General features: G+C 45.8%; 1 protein-coding gene across 4 annotated transcripts in view; it reads right to left on the reverse strand.

The window, feature by feature from the left end:
• LOC119383616 (regulating synaptic membrane exocytosis protein 2) overlaps positions 1-22,225 on the reverse strand; it is a 242,646-nt gene that overhangs the window by 10,167 nt on the left and 210,254 nt on the right. For all 4 annotated transcript variants that reach the window (XM_037651873.2, XM_049412593.1, XM_049412592.1 and 1 more), the window contains exons 7-18: positions 14,255-14,468; positions 12,574-12,697; positions 12,260-12,342; positions 11,216-11,328; positions 7,337-7,467; positions 6,666-6,831; positions 5,353-5,442; positions 4,675-4,819; positions 3,946-4,204; positions 2,684-2,913; positions 1,572-1,902; positions 320-525 (exon numbers count right to left, since the gene is read on the reverse strand). In XM_037651873.2, coding sequence (XP_037507801.1) covers positions 320-525; positions 1,572-1,902; positions 2,684-2,913; positions 3,946-4,204; positions 4,675-4,819; positions 5,353-5,442; positions 6,666-6,831; positions 7,337-7,467; positions 11,216-11,328; positions 12,260-12,342; positions 12,574-12,697; positions 14,255-14,468 — 2,092 coding nt within the window. The remainder of the gene's footprint in view (positions 1-319; positions 526-1,571; positions 1,903-2,683; positions 2,914-3,945; positions 4,205-4,674; positions 4,820-5,352; positions 5,443-6,665; positions 6,832-7,336; positions 7,468-11,215; positions 11,329-12,259; positions 12,343-12,573; positions 12,698-14,254; positions 14,469-22,225) is intronic.

A 22,225-nucleotide genomic window follows, 5' to 3' on the forward strand; every position in this document is an offset into this window, starting at 1 on the left:
GGTGTTTTACCGAAAATAAACAACGAAAATAGGCGTTTTCTCAAATACTCAAACCTTTCAGCAAGTGGGCGCCCCCCCCCCCCCCCGAAAAAAATTCCTGGCTACGGGCCTGGCTCTCCCCGCTTTCTTCTGTTCGCCAGCCGCGCCAAGGGGGAACACAAAGGAACGCGAGGGGGGCACCGGCACTAACTTGATGTCACCGTTTCTTTCTCCGCGCGTTCGAGGAAGAGTTCATGCAGCATCTCAACCAGCTAGCACTCCAAGATGGCGACCGCGGTGACGTCAATGAAAGCGTGTATATAGGTCGTTGTGTACTCACTGGGCGGAAGGCGAACATTCGCGCTGAGTAGCCGGTCGGCGGCCTTTTCCGTGAGCGAGCCGACAGCCGTGTCCGAGAGGCTGCCGTCCACTTTCTCGATGCTGGTGGGTTCCTCTTCACTGTGGGTGCGGCCCAGCGTCGCGCCGCTGGGCGCCGTGCGAACCGGGTGCACGGGCCCGTAGCTCTGCATGCGCGTCGTGAACTCGCTGCGAAAGAAAAAAAAAAAAACAGTGGAGAGAGAGAGCATCCAGTCAGCACAAGAAATACCACAGTAGAAGATCGCCTCTAACTGAAAACGGTAAACGAAAGTAACACTTCTAATTTCAGGAATTTCTGTTAAGGTGGCCGAGCTCTTTTCTCCAAACGATTCATTACCCGCGGCTTAACTCTGGCCTATGCCCCCATTGCGATATCAAATCAACTCTGCGCACCAAGTGTTGCAGTCTTATTTTGCTGTGGAAGTGTTCTGCAAAGCACGCAGAGCAGGGGCGTGCAGAATGTTTGTTGTCACCGAATGGAAGGTGAATCAAATACTGGCAGGAGAAAATCGAATAGAATATTGAATACACTTCGTATAGTTTCGGAATGCGGAGACACTTTTACAATTAACATAAAAAAATATTCATTCTCCATCTTTAATAATTTTAACGTTCAAACAACAAATGGGGAGCATCACGATCAATTAAGTGGATTATTCGCATGTACAGAACCCTTCAAAGAGTGTGTATAATCATTGTGTAACCAGTAATGATATAAAGTGGTAAATGTTTTGTTAAATATTCTGGCGCCAGTAAGATGGCGCCATAGTACTTGCAGTCTGCGCTACCGCGACAGGAGCTAAGCGCCGTCGAGGTTGAAGTTGAAGCTTTTTTATCGCCGCCGCCGCCAACGGACCCGCGAAATGAAAACGCGTGCAGCTGCGCTCGAATTTCGCTCTTGGGAGCATTGTAATCGTAGGTAATTTTTTTTTATAATGCGATAACATTGGCCTAATTACGTGATGACATGACTTTACGGTACGGATTGTTTCGTTATCTATGGAGCATGAAGCTGCTTGATGATCACGAGGATGGCTTGGTAAGCTAGTTGGTATCTTAGGAAGGTTACAGCGCACACAGGCGGCGACAAAGTTTCTTCATCTTGGTCCCCGTCTGTGTTTCTGCACTTTGTACTCGTCCGTGTGTGCTGTAACGTTTCTAAGATGCTTGATGATACCCCTTTAGTAGATAGCGGGCCAGTGCGCTGCACTAACCTGAGCGTCCTGCTACTCCTGGGGCGCTCGGACTGCGTGGAGAAGGCACTGGTGACGGAGAACTTGGACACGGAGCTGGTCTCCGAGCCGTCGCTCTCGCCGGCGGCGCCGCCCTCGGCGCCCCCTTCGGGGCTGAGCATAGAACCGCCCAGACCCAGACCGGCGGCTAGCCGGCTGCCACCGCCCCGGTGGTGATGCGAGGGACCACGGCCCCTCTGCAGGGCGGGCGGGGGCAGGCCACCTCCGCGGTGGTGGTGGTGCGCGTGCTCCAGGGCCTGGTGGTGTCGCAGGCTCACCTCGCTGTCCGAGTACATGCCGACCGGTGTCATTGCTGCGAACAGCGCCGCAGCCACGTCACGGTCGGAAGAGGCGATGCGCGCACATTGAATAGTGCGTCCTATACTAAAGCATGTCACTAAGTGCTTCACTCAATGGTTATCATCATAACTGGACAGAGGGAAGAAGACACAGGACAGCGCCCGTCCTGTCTCTTCTTCCATCTGTCTAGTTTTCTTCGCGCTACGTCTCACTATGAGCCTATACCAGCTCAGCCAAGTACACCACGTTACTTCAGGCTATCATCACGTCATCAACAAACGACATCGCATGCTAGTGCGTAGGAGTTTAACTATAGACAAATATATTGCAGTGTGAGCCAATCCCCACCCAATTTCCTTCGATGGACCTGTAAGGTATTGTCAATAAACATATATAAACAATCTATAGCTAGCTGGATTGCTGAAGTGTTGGTTGCAAATATTATAAAGACTTTCCATGCATGTACATTGTTTGCGTTCATTGTTTCGTCGTTTAACTAGGACTACATGGCTGTGGATTATGGCGTGCGGCAACCCCAATCAAGGGCGTAGCCAAGGGGGCGAGGGGAGGGTTCACTCCCCCCCCCCCCCGAACATTTTCAATTTTCACAAACAAACGCACGCACGAATATACATAAAGTATGGTTGAACCCCCCCCCCCCTCCCCCCCAGAAAAATTTCTGGCTACGCCTCTGACCTCAATGCAATGGTCCATCTGCCGAGGCACATCGATGTCGGCAGTCGCCGTACACCTTTAGTCTACAACCATTATGCATACATGACGGGTTCCCTTACTGCCGGATCGGCGCTGCTTGATCTGGAGCTTGAGCTGTCGGGCGCGTTCCTCCATGTCGAGGGTCATCTGGTCCCGGCTGGTACCGGGCGCCCTACGCGCACCGGGAGGTGGCACCTGGGGCAGGTGGCGCTTCTTAGGCGTAGGCGTGCCCGTCGGCGTGCCGCCCAGGGAGTGGGACACCCGGCCAACCATGCCGGGCATGCGATCGTCGTGCGGAGGCAGCCGGGGCCTGTGGCAACAGGTACACTCCAATGAGACATCGTCATCATGGCTGGTTCTTAAGACGGGAGGATTGTGGGTGGGTCATACATTTGCCTTGATCGCTAACTTATCGCAACTTCACGTTGTTCGACGCCATGTCAGGCAGTAACTGGTCAAATCAGTTATACATACTGCGATATGCCTATATGCGAACAGTTGCACATCGAAGGTTAGGTTAGGTGGCCGTCATGACCTGTTGATATTAGCTAATTAACAAGATAATTATTTTCTACGCCTTTGATTGTCGTGCGCTAATCGTAATTGAGAAGTTGAAGCGAGCTTCCTGTACAATCCATATATACTTTTAGACCTAGAAAAATGCGATTACTAGTGTAACTTGCACGACGTTTTCCCGCCAAAACGGGGAGGCCGAAGTGTGCACGTGGCCACACCACGTGGCTGCTTACATCAACGAACGGCGCGCAATCAGCGCTCGGCGGCTTCGTTAGTCTCACGTTGCACAACTGTTGACAGCGTGGTGCGCCGCAGAGCGCGTTTCTGCCTCCCAGTTTCGGTCTCGCGCCAAGTGAGAGTGGGTCACAGTGGTGCCACAATTCAACACCACTACCCACAAGGGTAGTGGTGTTTTTCCATATCCAAAAGCTACTATGGCTTTTAAAGAGGGCTCGCTTCAATTTCCCAATTACTGCGAAGCCGCTAAGCTTATGAGCTTGAAAGCTAATTAAGTTTTTCGTTACTTACCAACTCACTACGATGTGTCACCTCTCAACACAGGACCATCACCAGTGACGGCATGTCTCCAGCAGAACCACCGTTTTATTTCAAAATGACTCTGTTTAAATATTACTTAGTCTTCGTAGAAACAACCATGTGTGGGCATGATGATGTTGTTACTGGTAAAGACCTGACCTGCTAGTGCACATATTGTTTAAAACCCATTGAAAACCATGCAACGTTGTACTTCCTACGTTATGCTATAACAGGGAGGGCACAAACGTCTAGAAGAACGAGAAGAGGCCTGCGTGTGTCCTTTGCTGACCTTATGTCCGGCGGCGACAGCGACCTGGAGCTGGACTGCATGAGCCGGCCGCCCATGGGTCCGGAGCCCAGCGACCGGGAAGGCACTCGGTACAGCGACTGCTGCGGCTCCCTGCCTCCTCCGCCGGGGAGCACCACGGAGCCCGAACGGTGGCGCCGGTGAGGCATGTCCCGACGCGTGGGCCGCTCGCCGAACTCCTCTTCCAGCGGGGGGCTGCCCGCCGACGCTGGTAGGCTCGGGCCCTCCAGGCTGCGACGGTCTGCGCATCGACGACGGCAATGGATGCATACTTGTACTATCCCCATCACAGATGCACACCATAGATGACGCTCCACCAATCCGTCGAGCCCATAGACTACACTTACACTACCCAATCAGCGATGCTATCCAGCATCATATACAACAAAAGCCAACGAGGCAAACCAGCGAGTCAAGTGTGTGGCAAGTACCCGGGTGCACTCCATACTTACTCGGCGAGAGGCCCTTTGGAGATCATTATCTTCTTTTCTCAGCACTTTGTAAACGTCAATAAAGACCTGCCACCCTCAGAATCCTACACCTGGGAGAGATGGACCGCTCGACCGGAGAACTACGCCCTACGCTGGCCACATGCGGGTAGCCCACATCAAACACATCAACAGATCCACACTAATGCATTCACCACCAAAACCTTAGACTCGGCTCGACTACAACAAAACAACGTTCATTTATATCCGATAGCGGTCGTACCTCTGAGGATGGGGATGGCATCGTCGTAGTCAATTTCGGACAGGTCGCTGTCGGAGAGCCTTGATATCGTGGATGGTGGTGAGAGGCGATCTGATGACGTCACTGAGCTCGTACCTTCCGTATCCAGGTACATGTTGCGATTTTTCTGCGAAACAAGCAAATGAAATATGTTTGCCCGTTCGTTTCGGGTCCGGTATAGAAATAACGCTGCTCGATGCGTGTTCATTCAGACAAGTACGCGCGACATAGTAAGGGTCATCGGGAGGATCGCAAGACCTCCCCTTTCCTAATGATATGGTGAAGTAACGTTTACCTACTTCGTTTTAGAGATTTTTCAGCGTTAATAGTACTTAGCCATCATGAATGCGCATGACCTCTGCATGAGTGCGCGCTCATGCGTAAAATAACAATAACGAAACAGCCCGACGTGACTACAATGTCCACATTGCATAAAACAAACAAACAAACGAAAGATTTCGACATTGCATTTGAGCTTTAAGAATATTTCCTCCGAACATACTCTATAGCATGCACAAAAACCTTGATCATATTTGGTAGGTATTTTCATTCTTGCGGCCAGCTGTTATACTAAATGTGAGTGTCGTGCTTGTTCAAGCACGCAAGCACGACATGTACCCGCGCACGCTCGTATAATATTATCTTAAACGCTTTACTTACATACTGTACACCTAAGCTTTCCTCGTGACTGGTTAAGGGGTACCATTCGCCATCTCCACCTAAAGGCGCCGTAGCCAATTCAATCACAACCTGTAAGAAATTTGAAAAAATAAATACTTGGGACGGCACAATTTCAGCACCCGCATCATACGCGTCATTCCCGAATAAAACATCTTTCTTTAGCGCCAAACTTTTAATACAATAGTGGAAATCGCTTACTTCTTCGCCGTCCCCCTCAGTTGGTGTGTATATATATATATATATATATATATATATATATATATATATATATATATATATATATATATATATATATATATATATATATATATATATATACGCTTCTAAAAACTGTTTATTTGTCGACATTTCGATCGGAGACCGATTTTCATCAAGACGAAATTTACCAGGCTTCGATGCGCTTGGATGGACATGTCCAAGTATGTGCACGTGGTCTGTTCGCGACTTTGTTTTCTTTTTCCTCAATTTTTTACTTTTTCTTTAACTTTGTGCTTTACTTCTTTTACTTTTTTTTTCTCTCTGTCGGCTCCGAGGACTACGATATAAAAGAGCATAATCGAAGCCTGGTAAATTTCGTCTGATGAAGATCCATCTCCGATCGAAACGTCGACAAATACACTACACACACACACATATATATATATATATAAGAATACAAAGAATCTCCAGCCACGTTTAGTCTATATTTCTTAATCTTAAAAAAGTGGGTCAGTTCTTTAAAATTAAAATTAAAAACTACAGACTAAACGTGGCTGGAGAGTCCTCTTATTCTTATAATTGCACTCAGCCAGACAGATTTCTCTCGAACATGTTTACCTTTAAAGTGTATATATATATATATATATATATAGATATATATATATATATATATATATATATATATATATATATAGATATATATATAATATATATACCACACGGAAGAAACAACAAAAACACTTCGGAAAATTGGTCGACAATCATTGTATTGAGATTGAATGCAGACAGTGGGAGATGCACCTCAACTTAAGCTTGCGAAGAACGGCGATGAGAGCAGAGGTTGGAGCGCGCCCGTCAGCTCCACTGGTCACCCACCTTCACAAAGTGCGACGGTCTCGAGTTTTTTTTAAAATGTTTTAAAGCCTGCAGAATATAACATCTAACAGTGAGAGGCGTTTTGATGTGCCAAGTACATTTGCCACTCAACAACTTGGTGCGTCTTTTGTTTGTTTGTTTTCCCGCAAAGAGTGCCCACGCATCCGATCTCCACTCACGCGCTAGGCGTTTTCAGCCGACAGCAAGCACTCACTGACCTCTCCGAGAAAATCGTTGGCGCCGTATCGGTCGTAGTCCCAGACGGTCACCTCCAGGGCTCGGTTTATTAAGTCACTTTTCCGCAGTGGAGCGTACACGAAACTTTGGTTCCACTTGGGCTCATTCGTGTTGGCGATGGTCTTTGTTCTTCTTTTACTCTTTTCACTGGGCAGGGAAAAATAGAGAGGGACAGGCGTCAGCGAGATGCACCATTTATGGCCAGCCCATTCTTATTTTGCTGGGCTAAACATCGTGCTAAACGTTATCAACGTCAACTTGACGTTTTGTTTTTTACTACAGTAATGAAGATCTGGAAATAATCCGCGTAGGAGGTACTTTGAGCGCAGAAAATATCACTCAGTAACTAAAGGAAATAAAGAGCCCTAATGAGAAAAATGCGCGCATAAAACCCGGAAAATAAAATGATACATAAATTAAATAAACGAGTAAAGGGCTTATTTGTGTATACGGTACCCTGAGAAGAATGCCGCGCGTTTGCAGCTGTTGCCTTGGGCGACGAAATGACGCTAAAAGTGGTATTTAGAGCATGCGTTAAAACCGACATTAAGTTCTCATAATGAATCGAAACCACTTGATAAGGTCTAAGCTATACGGGTCGCAAGTGCGGGAAATGTGACGTCAAATACGCGTGACGTAGAGCACGACTCACCTTCTATCTTGGAGCAGGAACATTTTTACATAGGGATTCCTGGCTTGGTTATTAGATCGCGGTGGAAGCTCTGTGGCACAAACAATTGTAACAACTAACTGCAGGGATTGAGCATCGTACCAGAGTTTGATCTGAAAAGGGAGAAAAAAGGGAGAAAATACGCATGAGTCATTCATTTGAAGGATGTTGTAATGCTAAAAAAATAATGTAATTTCACGGACAAGGGATATCATTACACAAAGCTTTCAGTTCGTAAAGTTACCATAGGGGTGTGCGAAAATTGAAAAAAAAAAAATTACGAATCAAACATAGGGCTATTCTACGCGGTCTTCGTCTCAAATAGGTATTGTTGCAGAAAAACGATTATTTTAAATGTCGCCGAGTCGCCGTTTGATGGAATGTGGGTGCAGGTAAATATTTTAAAATACACATCATCACAGAATATTCCACACGCGTTGGCTGTGACAAATATCGACAGATGGTTTCTGCTGTAAAAAAAAAAGAAAAAAAAGTTCTTGAAGACGCTGCTTCGTCGACTGTGAAAGGTCAAAAATGCAACTGAAGTAAATGCACGATGTGTTTCACCGTATTTACAGAGCTCTTAACAGTGGGGCAGCCAAGCTGTATACCGCTCATACACCTGCATTTTTTTCTGTCTAAACGCCATCATTCACAATAATACGTTGGCTAGACAAGATATTGGCAAGTTGGGGCTGTTAATAAGTTATTTATAGATGCAGAACATGTATACTCTCATCGAATAAAATGTTAAAAACATTTCATTGCAACATACGTTACGTGCGCAACATAGCGGCACCACCTGCTGTGACTGTACGAAGAAATGAATTTCTTCCCCCTGCATTCACCACAGACGGCGCATTATGTAATAACGTATGTCCGGATACTCCGAAATACCCGAATTTGCGAACAAACTGCCTACAGTTAGGAGTTCTACAATGCTCCATAGGTACCTTTTAATGGAGCGTACTTTTTAATGTGCAGTATGACGTAAACTTAATCGATTTGTATTGGCCACGATGTGAAAACAGTTTGATATTAATGGTGAGCAGGGATGTATATTATCCGCAAGCTATATTTGAAAAAAAAAATATTCATTTCAGATCCGGTAATATTATTTTCTTATGCGGTTCCCCTTCTGGCGCTATTCGTATTCGATTCAATTTCAGAAACTGCTATTTACGCACCTTATATAGACCTGGTCACCTTCGCAAATACAATCTCCAGTATCGCAATTGGTTAGCATCTGCCCTTGTGAGCTGTTTCAGGACAAGATGTGTTTTTTTTTTTTTTTCTCCCGGTTGGGCGAATAGTGGAGACACGTGTAAATATTGGCAGGGATAAACGTTCGCATTCGCATTTGAACTTAAAACCAGCAGTCGAGTGTAAATATTTCCCACAACAGTAGTGCACAGTACTCACATTGTAAACTTTGCTTTCGCCAACCCGTTTTGGACCGTAGAACGCTGCTGCACGCCACAAGCGCGGACTCGTACGTTTCTTTCTTATATGACTGCTGTTGTTTGTGCCTTTCGACGGAAAGTCCCAAGTGCAAAGGGCAGACAGACAAGCTTCCTAACGTTGTTTACGTTTCCCAACCGTACCACGCGAAAAATGTCAAATTAAAGGGACACTAAAGAGCAAAACGATCTTTCTCATATTAGTAAAGTACTCTTTCACGATACCAAAAACACATGCTTGCTGCGAGAAGACGCTTAGTACGCGCAAAAACAAAATGTGGGTGGCAACGCCACCTTGAAGTTTCCGCACCATTCGCCGTGACGTCACATGTTTTGACGGCGCCTACTAAGGATTACGTAGTTCCTAATCGGTTAAAATGAAGTGCATTGTCCTCTGAGGGGGACATCGACTTAACATACCAAGTTTGGGGTAATTTTGTTGAGCCAATGACGCCAAAATAAGATAAATACACTTTAAAATCCGTGACGTCACGCGGGGAGATTTCGGCGCGATATTTAAAAATGAAACTTTGAACTTGATTTTCTCTTCTATTAATAAACTTATGATGGCGAAATTACCGACATTAGAGTTCTCAGAGCACAATTTATCGACCTAAACCAATTCATTGTTTCTCTTTAGTGTCCCTTCAAGGTGACCGATGCGGAGTTAGTTCCTTCCGTCGAAAGCTTAAAGGGCTACAATGGAAATACACTATGATTTCGTTCGTGTGAATCCTCGAGTGACGCTGAAACAGCTTAATGTCGTACTACATTCCTTCTTTTTTTCTTCTTTTTCTTTTTCTTTCTTTTTCATTTCCTTTTTTTTTTCAGTGTTCATATGACGGCTAGTTTCAAGCGTGCGGTTAACCTCCTGCTATAATGTGAGTGCGTGCGTGAGTGCGCGTGTTTGAAAGACTTGATATTTTCACAGCCTCATTGCAGTGAGATGGGGCAGAAGCACAAACATCTCCGGCGCCATTTGTTCTGCCGATTTCAATAGTAAAGAAAAAAGAAAGAGGAAGATAATTTATTCTCACTGACAAAAGCTGCCGTATACCAGTTATATATCATTTGTGCGTAGGCTTTCTTATAGCAACGTGTTTTCATTCGCTTTACGCTAGGAGTTTACAGCTTGTGTAGAGAAACTTAGTACTGATCTAAACACAGGTGCCTCTCTGATATAGCCTGCAATGGCGGAAACAATTTAATTAAGCGCCAGGCGCATGTACAGTTTGTTCCCAAGGACGGGATATGGTGCTTGAGGCTATTTTCTGACAGGGATTGATTGTGGTGATGATGACTGTATGGATGCTTACGATCACTAATAATAATAATGATAAATTTATCTGCGTCCCAGTGAGCGTTCTAACAACACAGTAACAGTACATGCCGCTGGGAAAAAGAACTATACACCGATAAAAAGACAACGAAGCCAAAGTAGACTCTAGGAAGCACACTTCGTTAATACCATCAGTTCCCAATGTAAGCTATTTAAAATGGAGAACAACAAGTGAGCCGGGAAGCTTACAGCTGTACGAATAACCAAATAATGTTTTAAATGAAATTAAGTTAAAAATGCCAGCTAATTTAAGTGTTAAATGAAGTTTCGTATATTATACAACTGATGTTAAGCATTTATTGCGCGAAAAATACCACTGAATTAATTAAGAGCAGTTCAGATGTCTTTACACTACGCTGCCTTCAGAACACATGTGAAATATATTCGCCAGAACACCTTTTGCACTATACAGGCATGGTTTCGCACTGTAACTTCCTGCGTACGAACTAGCTCTACGTACTAGAAATGTCGCACCAACTAGCCCGACGGTTCACGCTTATGTAGGTTCTATCGGACGCCGTCGAAATCTATGACGCGTTTGAGTGCGCGAACCTCAACGCGGAGTCGCCACCAATATATATATATATATATATATAATATATATATATATATATATATATAATATATATATATATATATATAGATATATATATATATATTATATTATATATATATCTATAATATTATACTATATATATTATATATAATATATATATATTATATATATGGGTATTATGAAAGGGTAATTTACTAACGCGAAGGTTTAGGCTAGCTGGTACTCGATTGCAAAAGACATCAAGAACGCGAAAAAATATAAACGAATGACGAAGCTATCTGCGTCACCTCGTTTGGTCGTTCGTTTATATTTTTTCGCGCTGTTAATGCCTTGTGCAATTGCGAAAGGGTAATTTACTATTCCTAGAAGATTTGTTTTTCTCTCTCTCTCTTTTAGTGCCCCTTAAAGAGAGTATGAAAAATGGTAAATACGCAATGAGGAGACGTAAAATCCGAAGAGACTGGGAGAAGGGGACGGTGATAAAGGGTGGGATTTGGCTGACTCACCCGGATGCGTCCGCCAAGTATTGGAGAACGTCGAGGTCTGTGGCCTAACGTGGGGGAGCCGGGCGTCACCGTAACGCTGGGCCTCCGGTCTGAGTAGTCGTGCTTCCTCACGTCTGCACAAAGGACGAGCACGGTGAAAGAAAAAGAAAGTGCACAAATGAAACAAGAGCTGGTCAAGTGTTTCATAAGGAAACAGCGATTATAGAACATAGGCGCCGTCGTAACTGAATCCTCATACTGTATAATAAAGTTACGGTTCATTGGTGAAGTAGCTAGGAGCGCCTTAGCGATGCTGAAGCTGGTTTTTTTTTACTGGTTATTTAATATAACAGAAGCGTTGACGATGGAGCCCGTCGTCACATTTCACTGCTTGTCCTGAGAGCGCTAGACGACGACACAAGGCCACACAATTTCTCATGTTGGTACGTTGTATTTTTATTCGTTTACTAAGCCAATTTCTTTCTACTTTAACGCTAAGGGGCCCTGCTAGTGCGCAACCACTATGAAGGGACAACGCGGGCCCACTTTTCCGGCGGTTTTCGCATGTAACAACGCTGCTAATGCTTAGGCATTAAAAAGTACGTGGTTACATGTTCTGCAGCCTGTGCTGGCTGGCTGATGAGACTGGGGAATAAAAAGTTGCTACAGTCAACTCAACCACTCACTGAGACTAAATGAAGACAACGGCTGTTAAATTACAGCGGCTATCCAACAGTTGGCCAACAGTTATCAGTTATCCAACGACTATTTATCATCAATTATCCAACAACTAGCCATCAGTTAGCTAACAGTTCGCCAACATTAGGCAGTGCGGGTATTATGCGAGAAAATGCGGCAGCTACCTAAGGATGAACTCTACTCGATCGAAGCAAGTTGAAATTCGGTCACAATTAAGTTACCCGTCGACATTATAGCCGACGCCATCACACCTGGTTGTACAAAGCTGGCGGAACAAGTCCACGAAGACACTGTATCGAAAACTTTGAAGCGTGTGATGATAGAGAAATTCGTTATTAAATTCGTTATGAAATTCGTCATACACACCTCGCCGTGCGGTGCTCCCCGTGCTGGGTCCGGAAACGTGTCTCCTCATATTTCTGTCCGATATGTCTCCTCTTCCAGCATCGCTGCAAATTTAGACGCACAAAACACAAAAATTAAAAAAAAGAGAGTACAATTAGGCAAAAGGAAGGCTACAGAGCGAGCTCGGATTTGTGATTGCTCAGACGACTTAGTAAACTGTTACCAGCGCGTGTACAATTCTTAACTTCTTTTTTTCAGGTGATGCAATAATTATTTGCATTGTCTTTGTAAGTCAAGTAAAGATATTAAAAAAAGGAACATTTGGTGAATATTACCTGAGTGGCCTGGAAACGACGAGCTCGACTTGCATTTCCTGCTTAGATTCTGATATGATGTCGTAGACCTCCTCGTATGTTTTCCCTTGAAGTGACCGACCGTTCCATTCCAAGACTTCGTCTCCTGCGAAACAAATAGCCGAGGAAGACAAAGAAAAAGTGGTGATATAAAAGCATTGCTGCAAGTTTCGCTAAGGAAGACGCAGTATGCAAAGCATTTTGCAGAGTAAGGCACACGTGTAGTATTTTATTGCATCCCTGTCGAAAAATCTCATATGACACGCATGGAATGTATGGCGCATATCCAATGATCTCGTGCGAACATATGAGCACACATGATCATATGTACTGATACAATATTAGATACGCGCCAGATGTATCATGAGATTTTTCGATAGGCGTAGATATAAGCTAGTGTTGGCGCAGCAGCCAACACTAGCTAATATTTCGACAGCATTAACCAGTTCTAACGAGTACTAACGAATGCTAGTATATTGTGGGGATAAGTGAGGCTGGCCTTGCAAAACCGGCTTCAGACAAACTGATGCACGTTTAGTCTGCTTGTGTATACTACGTCTTGATCATAGTTTTAGATGAGACTTTTTATGCCTTACTTAAAGAGACACTAAAGAGAAACAATGAATCGGTTTAGATCAATAAATTGTGCTCTGAGTTCTGTAAAGTCGTTAATTTCACCATCATAGGTTTATTAAGAGAGGAGAAAATCAAGTTCAAAGTTTCATATTTAAATATCGCGCCTAAATCTCCCCGCGTGACGTCACGAATTTCAAAGTGTATTTATCGTATTTTGACGCCACTGGCTCACCAGAATTACCGGAAACTTGGTATGTTAAGTCTATGGCCCCTCAGAGGACAAAGTGCTTCATTTTTACCGATTTGGAATTAAGTTGTCCCTAGTAGGCGCCGTCAAAACATGTGACGTCATGGCGAATGGTGCGGAAACTTCATCATGGCGTCGCCACCTACATTTTGTTTTGGCGCGTTTTCTCGCTTACTAAGCGTCTTCTCGCAGCAAGTGGGGTGTTTTTGGTATCGTGAAAGAGTAGTTTACTAATATGAGAAAAATCGTTTTGCTCTTTAGTGTCCTTTTAACATCACTAGAGATTTATTTCACATTTTTAGCTTAGAAAATGGCTCTTTTGATGCTGACTGAAAAGTGGGACTGAAATTTCAGCAGGATCTGTTATTTATTTTGACGATTGATTCGTCCTTGCGCTCTTCTATCCCCTGTCCTCCTGGTTAGCTCTTACAGTAGAGTAAAGAGTAATTGTCCAGGAAGGACATAGTTTCGGTTTCAGTAATCGGAACTGTAGAATATTTATTCAAAGGTTTCAGAGATGATCGTGCGGGTATCTTATGTAGCTTCATGTTCCGGTGTGCAAGGCTAATAGGAAAAGTGACCGGAAGTTGCTTGGGGCCGGAAGTTGCTTAAAGCAATTGCGAAAGCGTTTGTATGCCTACAAAACGGGGGTGCTATTGTAAACATTGTCGAATTCCGCCATGTTGTCGGATCTTGTCACTTCTGATTGGTCCATAGCAATGCTACGTCCGGACTACGGCCTCTATGATTGGTTGAAAATGGCGTCAATACAGAATTTGATGAACATGTCCGAATTCGACAATGTCCATGACAGCATCCAAGGAGGATGGTGGTGCGTACCAGGCCTGAGGTGTCCGACGGTGTCGGCGACGCTGCCCTTCTTGACCTTCTCGACGAGAGCGCCCAACTTGCCGGATTCGAGGATCTTTCCGCCAACCACCTTGAGGCCCAAGATGGCGGCGCTCGAGCTGCCTCCCTCCTGGAGGTTCTTCTTCAGCACCATGTGACCCAGCATGCGCGTGCCATCCGCCGAGGGCTTCCACGAAGCCGGGTGCTAATACGAAAAGGAACGGAGGAAAACACACGTGTACCAGACGCCTGGTACGCTAAGACACTTGTCATGGGAGCATGATGTCCTTACCGTAGAGTTTGCTACAAAGATTACTTGAGGGAAGTATGGGAAATCGCCGAACGAGGATGAATACAACTTTTACGAAGCCATTTGCTGCCGTGACGAATGCTGCCATTTCACCGAAACATTGGTTTCTTCCTTGTTCGACAATTTCTGATCACTTCAAGACTCCGTGCTCCCCTGAACTTGTGTGTTGTTCGGAGGAAAGTATGGCGCTTGATGATCGACATCTACCCACCATTCCCAACATCGGAATGATGGGTAGATGTAGATCTACCTATCATAGCGGGGAGATGTTGAATGATGAGTTGATTCGTAACATGTGAATCTGCCCATCATGATGGGTGGGTTTTATACCCATCATACCCGGCATGTGAAAGACGAGTGTACAGTACGTGGGTTTGTGTAAACTTCGTTCCTATGACTTCAGAGAGGGCCTTGCGACTTAGCAATGTTATCGTTTTCTACAAATTTATTACGTCATCAACTCCAAAATACCGTGTGTTGTCGCATATGCGAGGCCCAGCACATTTGCAGGAAGCGCCTCATTAGTGTTCTAAGCCAGTATAACTGCAACATTTCTTCTACTTTCGTGGAAAAATGTACTTTTGTCATGATTTCAAGAGATGAAATAAAAGTGTCTTGAAGTTTATGGTAAACATCAGCTTCCCTGGGGTCTTGATTACTAACGAGGCGTTTTTACTAAAAGTGACCGATCCTGTAGGTAGATTTCTTTTGCATTTTGCGCATATGAAAGCAGACATTCTTAAATATTTAAGCGAGCAGAGGCGAATACATCGTACTAAACGAAGCTACAAGAGCCTCTCTTAAGCCAAAAGAACGAAGTTTAGATAAATCCACGTATTAGACATCGTTACCGTGTGGCAGAATAATGGAAGCGTCAGATACTTCTCTAGTAATTTTAGCACGAAATTCTACAGGATTCCTCTCCACCGTACATCAGTCGCGAAAACTTGCTCTGAATGCTCCGTTTTTTAGGTAACACGTTTCAATGTGTCATTACTTGTCTCTACACAAGCAGAACACTCACGAAGCCTTCCTTGTGCTTTTTTGAACCGTGTAAACTTTTTTAAAGTGCAGGTCAGTTGTTGTTTTATGTACATTTTAAATAGAAATCACGGCTTTATAGTCTTGATGTGCCGGTTTCCATTTTTTCCATGTTCTGAAAAGCTATGCGCGGTTAAATAATATGTGGCATACAATGTTTAACAGGCACGACGATGTGAAAAATATATGCCACTAAGGAGGATATGTTTTAGAGGACATTGCGTAGCCAATTATTCTTTACCTCGAGCTTTGTAAGAGTGGCTGACTCTTTTTGGCCGCCACGCTGAAGCTAGCTAATGGTGGATCGATACCACGCACGAGGTCGTTCGTGACGTCAGTCGTTTAGTAAGTGGAAAGAGAGGCAGCGCGAAAAGAGAGAGAGAGAGAGAGGAAAAAAGAAACTACTGCTTTCGACGTCGTCCGCTTCGGCACAGCAGGATCTTCGCGACTGATGCGGTTGGGTGAGGACGAACCTATGTTACGGATTCTCGCGAGGCTCATGCAGTCCCTCTTGTTAAGGGACCATTGTGGCTTGACAAACGTTAAGCTAGATAATGGGGAGCACGAAATCACGTGATCACTACGTGACACCGTTAGGCGACAACGAATGAAACGAATGTAAGGATCACGGCGCCAGCACAATGCTTTGCTCCAGAGAAATGTGACATAGCTTGCAGCCGACCTCAGAATTAGTATAGCGCTGTGCGTTGCTTTATTAAACGATGTCTCTCACTACAAAGACAGCCAGTAAGAAAAACGGAAATATTGTTCAACCAAGAGCGCTACGATAGAAACCTTGCAATACATTATCGCATTTGCTGATGTTGTGCCTGATTGTTGGTGCATTGATTTGGGCAAGTAAAAAGTTCAGGCGCCGTGACCTCCACTGCTCGACTTTGGTAAACATGACAAATTATTTGTCCAGAAACATTTGTGCTTTCTGCCACGAGTAACATAATCTGTAGCGCTTGACACACTCGACGTGCAGGTACTTTACAAAGTAAACTATGATTAATTTAAGGTTTAAAGGAATTTCCGTCACGAAAGAAGGCATAACTTATTCACGGCGCGCATTCGTGTAAATACAGTAGAAGGTAAAGACACTGTAAACACTTTTCAAACGATATGCACATAGCTAGAACACTGCATTTTCACATTTCAGGCTACGTTCGCACTGCGACAATCGCTATTGCACGTTGCTTTGTAAACCTCGGGAGTTGTGTTCGCATCCAATCGGAACGCGCGATGGTGTATTCTGTTCAACCAATGCACTGCGGCGTGGCTGCCATGGTCGCCGTGCGAACGTAGCTGACATACATTTCGATGTCTGCGTTTTATGGTCTCAGGGATGAAGGCGTTGATTCATGTGGATAACGCGCATGCTTCAGTTGGTCACATGTGTCATGGCAGCCGCAACCGAGACCCCCGAAAGCTCATACTGAAAGGTGTTCACTAAATAAACTTGACGAGAAGAAGGTTACGATTGTAGCCAATGACTCCCGTACCACTCTACCGCGCCAAAAGAAAAAAAAAAAAACAAATAAAATTGCAGTGGGCGTTAGACGCGAAGGTCCGTACAGCACTTTGGAAAATTGACCGCTACGAGCAAACATTTGCGCTTAGTGATTGAAAATAAGGCTTGTGTCAAACGTAAAAAGAGCTGTTTAGATTGTTTGAAACATGTAGTGACATTGGCGTGACTTCGGCTTGAATCTACACACAACAAGTCATGGTGATTTCTTCGAAAAAAAGATCTGTGCAAGAGGGCGATAACCTCCTATATTATTGAGGTTGAAGCACAAACAGTGTGAACAGGAATGTCGATCGTGTTAAATGAACCTAAGTAAAAAAAAAAAAAAAGCTATCGCGGTCTCTGTGATACGACGCGCACTGAGAAATGCAGTTAAAGGAAACGTTGTCAATTCCCTTTTATTATTCGCACGTATAAGCGTGAAATAAAATTCTGTGAATCACGTTTCCAGAGATACTTCTTTATTGCGAACTCTCGTTAACCAGGAAGCTCGCCAGTTATAGCGTACAGTTTATGCTTAAAAGCTCGTCATTTTACTAGGCTGACACTTTAGTTTTCACTGTATACGCAGGACACAGTAGGTTAAGCAAAACAGACAACCGCATCTACCGTTCGTCAATATATTTTTGTTCTATAAGCTTCGCGAACCTCACTCAATAGTGAGAAGAGGCTTAAGGACACCGGACAGATTTAAGCCGATAGTCCTAAGAGTGTCAGTAATGTGTTCGTTAGGACATCGTTCGTTAAACGCGACGACTTCGTATAGGCGACCTTTTGAAAGCCGCCTTTGCCTCTCCATTTTACTCCCCATTTTCCGCACCTCAAATCTCTCTCTATACCTCTCTTTCTCAAACGGACTCCTAAATGCCTCTACGCTGAACGAGCAGTCGCTGCCGACAACTGCTGCCTATAGAAGGGAAATGCCAGGCGGTTCTCGAAGACTGTCGACGCTTACCTAGTGTGCACCATCCTGTATGAGATCGAGGAACACCGGTCACATAAGAGGGATGCATCGACGCCCGTCTGCGGTGACAGTCGGCAGAGGCGGGAAGGAATCGGGGGGGCCCTTCGTTCGATGGAGGCGGCGAGGTGTACGTCGGTGCACGACCGGGATTCCCGAGTTCGGTTGTGGGAAGGCGGGGAGGAAGAAGCAGCGGGAAAGGGGATAAAAAGAAGCCCCGCACTCGAAAGGGTCGGGAGGTCGCGCTGGCACAAGAGTGTTGCGATGCCGCACGGAAAAAAAAGTCGCGAAAAGCCGACTCGCTCGTCGCTGCCGAGTGTTCCCGAAGCGCGCAGTCGTCCCTCTAGAGCGTATAGACGTGTACAGGGGGCGCGCGAGCCGCGTTCGAGGGAGAGAACAAAAAGGAAAGCGGAGGGGAGTGAGAGTGTGTGACTGAGAGCTCCTGCAAAGCTAGCTTCTCCGCGCCAATACTCTGCTTGCGGAAAAGCGCACTGCGCAGGTGCACACCGACGGCGATTTCAGAGCGCGGGTTGCCAGAGGAGAAACAGAGAGGGGAGGGGGGGGGGGGGCTATGACGTGCGCGACGGTGGCGTCCGAAGCGGCCACTGCGCCCGGCCATCGCACGAATCGCCGCCACGATACGAGCGGCACCGGTTTACAGCTTTCACCGAGCGCTCGTTCGGTACATGGTTTATTGCGGTGGAGCCGGGGACCGCCTGGCGGTTGCTACTGCGAAGCTGTACCGCGGCGTCACGGATAATGCGGCTTTTAGCTGCCGACCGCGAGATGACGGGTTCGAATACTGGCCACAGCGGGCGCAATTTTTTTTTTTAGCCTTTTGTACTCGCGGTGGCGGAATGAAAGAGCAGTCGCTTACTGAAGCGGCTAGGGAACGTTTATTAAACAAATCGAAGCAGTAAGAAATTAGCCTATACCTTAACTGTATCCATGAACTTGTAAATGTCGCTAATTAACAGTGTTTCTGAAAGCGTCACACTGCTGGTTTCCTTTCGATGTATACTTGCGCTCGAAGTAAATATTTTAGTTTTCCTGCATCATCGATGTTTCCATTGCAGTGTGTAAAAATTTATTAAGCAACTATCGCTATCGCACAAGTATGTAAGAAATAGAAAAAAAAGCTTATGATATTTATTGTGTACTTATATGTTGTAAGAGTTCACAGCGCATTACCTGGTTTTCACAGTGGAACATGTGATTGCTGCGCTACGTTCGCTACATGAAGCTTGGAATTCTTGAAGCGACGCCGAGGAGTGAGCGCAATTTCATTACAGAAGGTGTGGCCCAGTGTTTTCGCCACAGGCGCTAGTACGAAAATGCCGACCAACGGTTCTTTCAGCTCGAAAAATCACGCTAATGTCACGCCACCTTCCGCAGCCAGCATTTGCCGCATAAGCTGCGGATAAAAGAAGAGCGCGGTGACACGAACCAGTGCATCTGCCTCACTTAAATTAAATTTATTTCCTTAATGTTAATCCGCTTCTCGCAGACAGAGCTGGAAAATAAACCTGTAACTGACAGCTCAAAGATCGCAGCACCGAATTGACAGAAATATGTTCATAATGACGACTAAAACTTCGCTAGAAACACAAAGACAAAGACGAGGAAAACAGGACTCGTGCAGAAATATCACGTGATTCCTCCGAAAGATTCCTTCTTTTGACCGTCCGGGGTCCAAACCTACTTATTAGTCACCCCCGCCTCCTATCTATTGCGTGCCTCATAATAAATCAAATTCATCTTTTGGCTGATAACACTTTTGGGTGCGTGTTTAGCTCAATCGCAGTTTCATGATATCGTTGTATGCACAAGCTGTTTCACACTTAAGAGATAACTGCCTTGTACAGGCTGTTTCAGGCTTAAGGGACAACTCCCTTAAAAGTTTTTCCTTAAGTATGAAACAGCCTGTACATGCTTGTTGCGTGCGTCAGCTGCACCCTCGAACCCCAAGGAATACGATACGACATCGTGCTCGTCTCGACGCCGTACGAAAAGCCTGGCTATCGCGTTTCATACTGATACGTGTGCCGTGAACGTAGTGAGTGCCTTTGAACTGCTCGCTTCCTGTTCTGCCTCACCATTTGACCGCGTTCGCGTTACAAGCCGCGGCGGCGACGAAAAAAAAAAAGGAAAGATCAAAGAGGCGAGTTAAAAAAAAAAGTCTGAAAAGAAATGAGATAGAAAGGAGGTCCGGTACGAGCTCAATAACAAGGCTCTCGCGTTTCCTTGTTCTGCGGTCGCGAGGATACGGACGCGTCACGTGATTTTCGCAAGGACCAGCGGCAATTTTACAAAAAAAAAAAAAAAAAACCAGAAACGAACCATGGGAACGACTGCAGTATCGGGAAAGAATCATCATTGCAGTTTGTTTTTCAGCAGCTCTAAAGTCAGCCCCTATTTACTTATCTGTATTTTTTTTCCTGGACCGGCCTCTGCGTCAGAGTTTTGCGGCTACGCGCGTCAGCGAAAAGCGATAAGACAACGAGACCTCTCAGATTTCTTTACTGGTTATCATTTTTCGATATAGGTTGAAGTTTTCTTGACGTTCACTTTTCTAAAACTCTTCTTTTTTTTTCTATTTCACCGTTCCATTCTCATCTTCCGATCATTGTGAGAGACGATACTGTGTGCACCGCGCTGTCTGCCAGAGGTACTGTTCAAGTTATTGGGAAAAAAAAGAAAGAAGGCCGTCGTAATGACAAAGCAAGTATAAGAAGGAGATCGTGGAGAAAAGTGTGAGGTTCGTAGTTCGGAGTGAAGATTTGAAAAAGAAGGAGATAGGTTAAGCAAAAAAAAAAAAAGTAAGGACAGTGGCAGACGGGAAACGCAGAACGAAGACACATTGCACGTCATGAGAAAAATCGGGATGAGCCGGAAGGGGTGGTCGAGAGGTGCCGTGGGTGGAGGGTGTCGGCGACGCATAGGTGAAGAGTTAAGGAATCATGTCGAAAAAGGAAGTACGGGAATCTCGGGAAATAAATAAAAGAGAAAAAGCCGGTATATAGAGGATGGAAATAAGGAGGTAAAAGAAGGAATTTCGGGGGGAAGAAAAGGGATGAAGGACAGTATGTTGCGGGACACGGAGGAGGGAGGAGTGGGGTGTGAGGATAAGTGGTACGGATCTCGGGGGAGAAAGGGGACGGTCGTGACAGGGGAGGAGGTGAGGGGAGAGGTCTCAATCGCACGCTCTAAAGAGGGGAGGGGTAGTGAACTACAATGGGGCGTTTGGGGAGGAGGAGAACAGGAAAGAGAAGAAGCTTTTTCTTCTCAAAAGGGGTGAAGGAAAAGTAAGACGTAAGAAAAAGAAACAGGGGCAAAAGGAAAGTCTTCAAGCGTGTGGAAAGAAGGAAAAGGGACACGGGACACGTAGAAAGAGAGTGTGAACGACAGAAGGGGGGAGAGAGAGAGAGACCTTTCTTCCTCCTCCGTGTCCGCTTTCGAAATGGATCGATGCGCAAGTCAGGTCAGCTTCGATCGGTCGGCTGTGCGGTGCCGGCTTCCTTGCAGTGCAACGGGGAGAGGGCCGCTCCTCGATTGCGCGCTGCAGCGTCGACCGGCGGCGGTCACACATGGAACTCCCCACTTCCCCGATTCCCGCTGCCTCGCGAAGGAGAGCCTCTCTTCCTGACTGACCCGACGACGGTGAAGGGGGGAGAGAGTGTGTCTGTAGTGACGGGGAAAGGGGGAAGAGGGCGAAGCCGTGACCAGATCGTCTAACCGGGCAGTACAGGAGGCGGTGCTCCCCCCCCCCCCCCCCCCCTCCCACTGCCCCATCTCAACAGCCAACTTGCGGAAGGGGGCCGTGCGTAGACTGAAGAAAAGGACTGTACTTATAGGGAGTGAAGCGGCCGTAGTCGTGCGCTGTGGTAGAACACGACGGGAGCCGCCGGCAGCCGAGTCGCGGGAAAAGCGGCGAGACAATCGAATAACGAAAACGGGGCCACGTTTCTCTCCCCTTCTTTTTTTTTTTTCGCTCCGTGTTGCCCGCCCACTACTCGCGTTTCGCTTTAAGAAGGCCGCCTTAGGAGGCCCTCACGTGTCTCTTAATTATTATTGCTTGCTCGTGTCTGTGTGCTGGCTGCGAGGGGCGATGTAAAGGTT

Source organism: Rhipicephalus sanguineus, chromosome 2, assembly GCF_013339695.2.
Source record: "Rhipicephalus sanguineus isolate Rsan-2018 chromosome 2, BIME_Rsan_1.4, whole genome shotgun sequence".
In the NCBI taxonomy this organism is placed as follows: domain Eukaryota; kingdom Metazoa; phylum Arthropoda; class Arachnida; order Ixodida; family Ixodidae; genus Rhipicephalus; species Rhipicephalus sanguineus.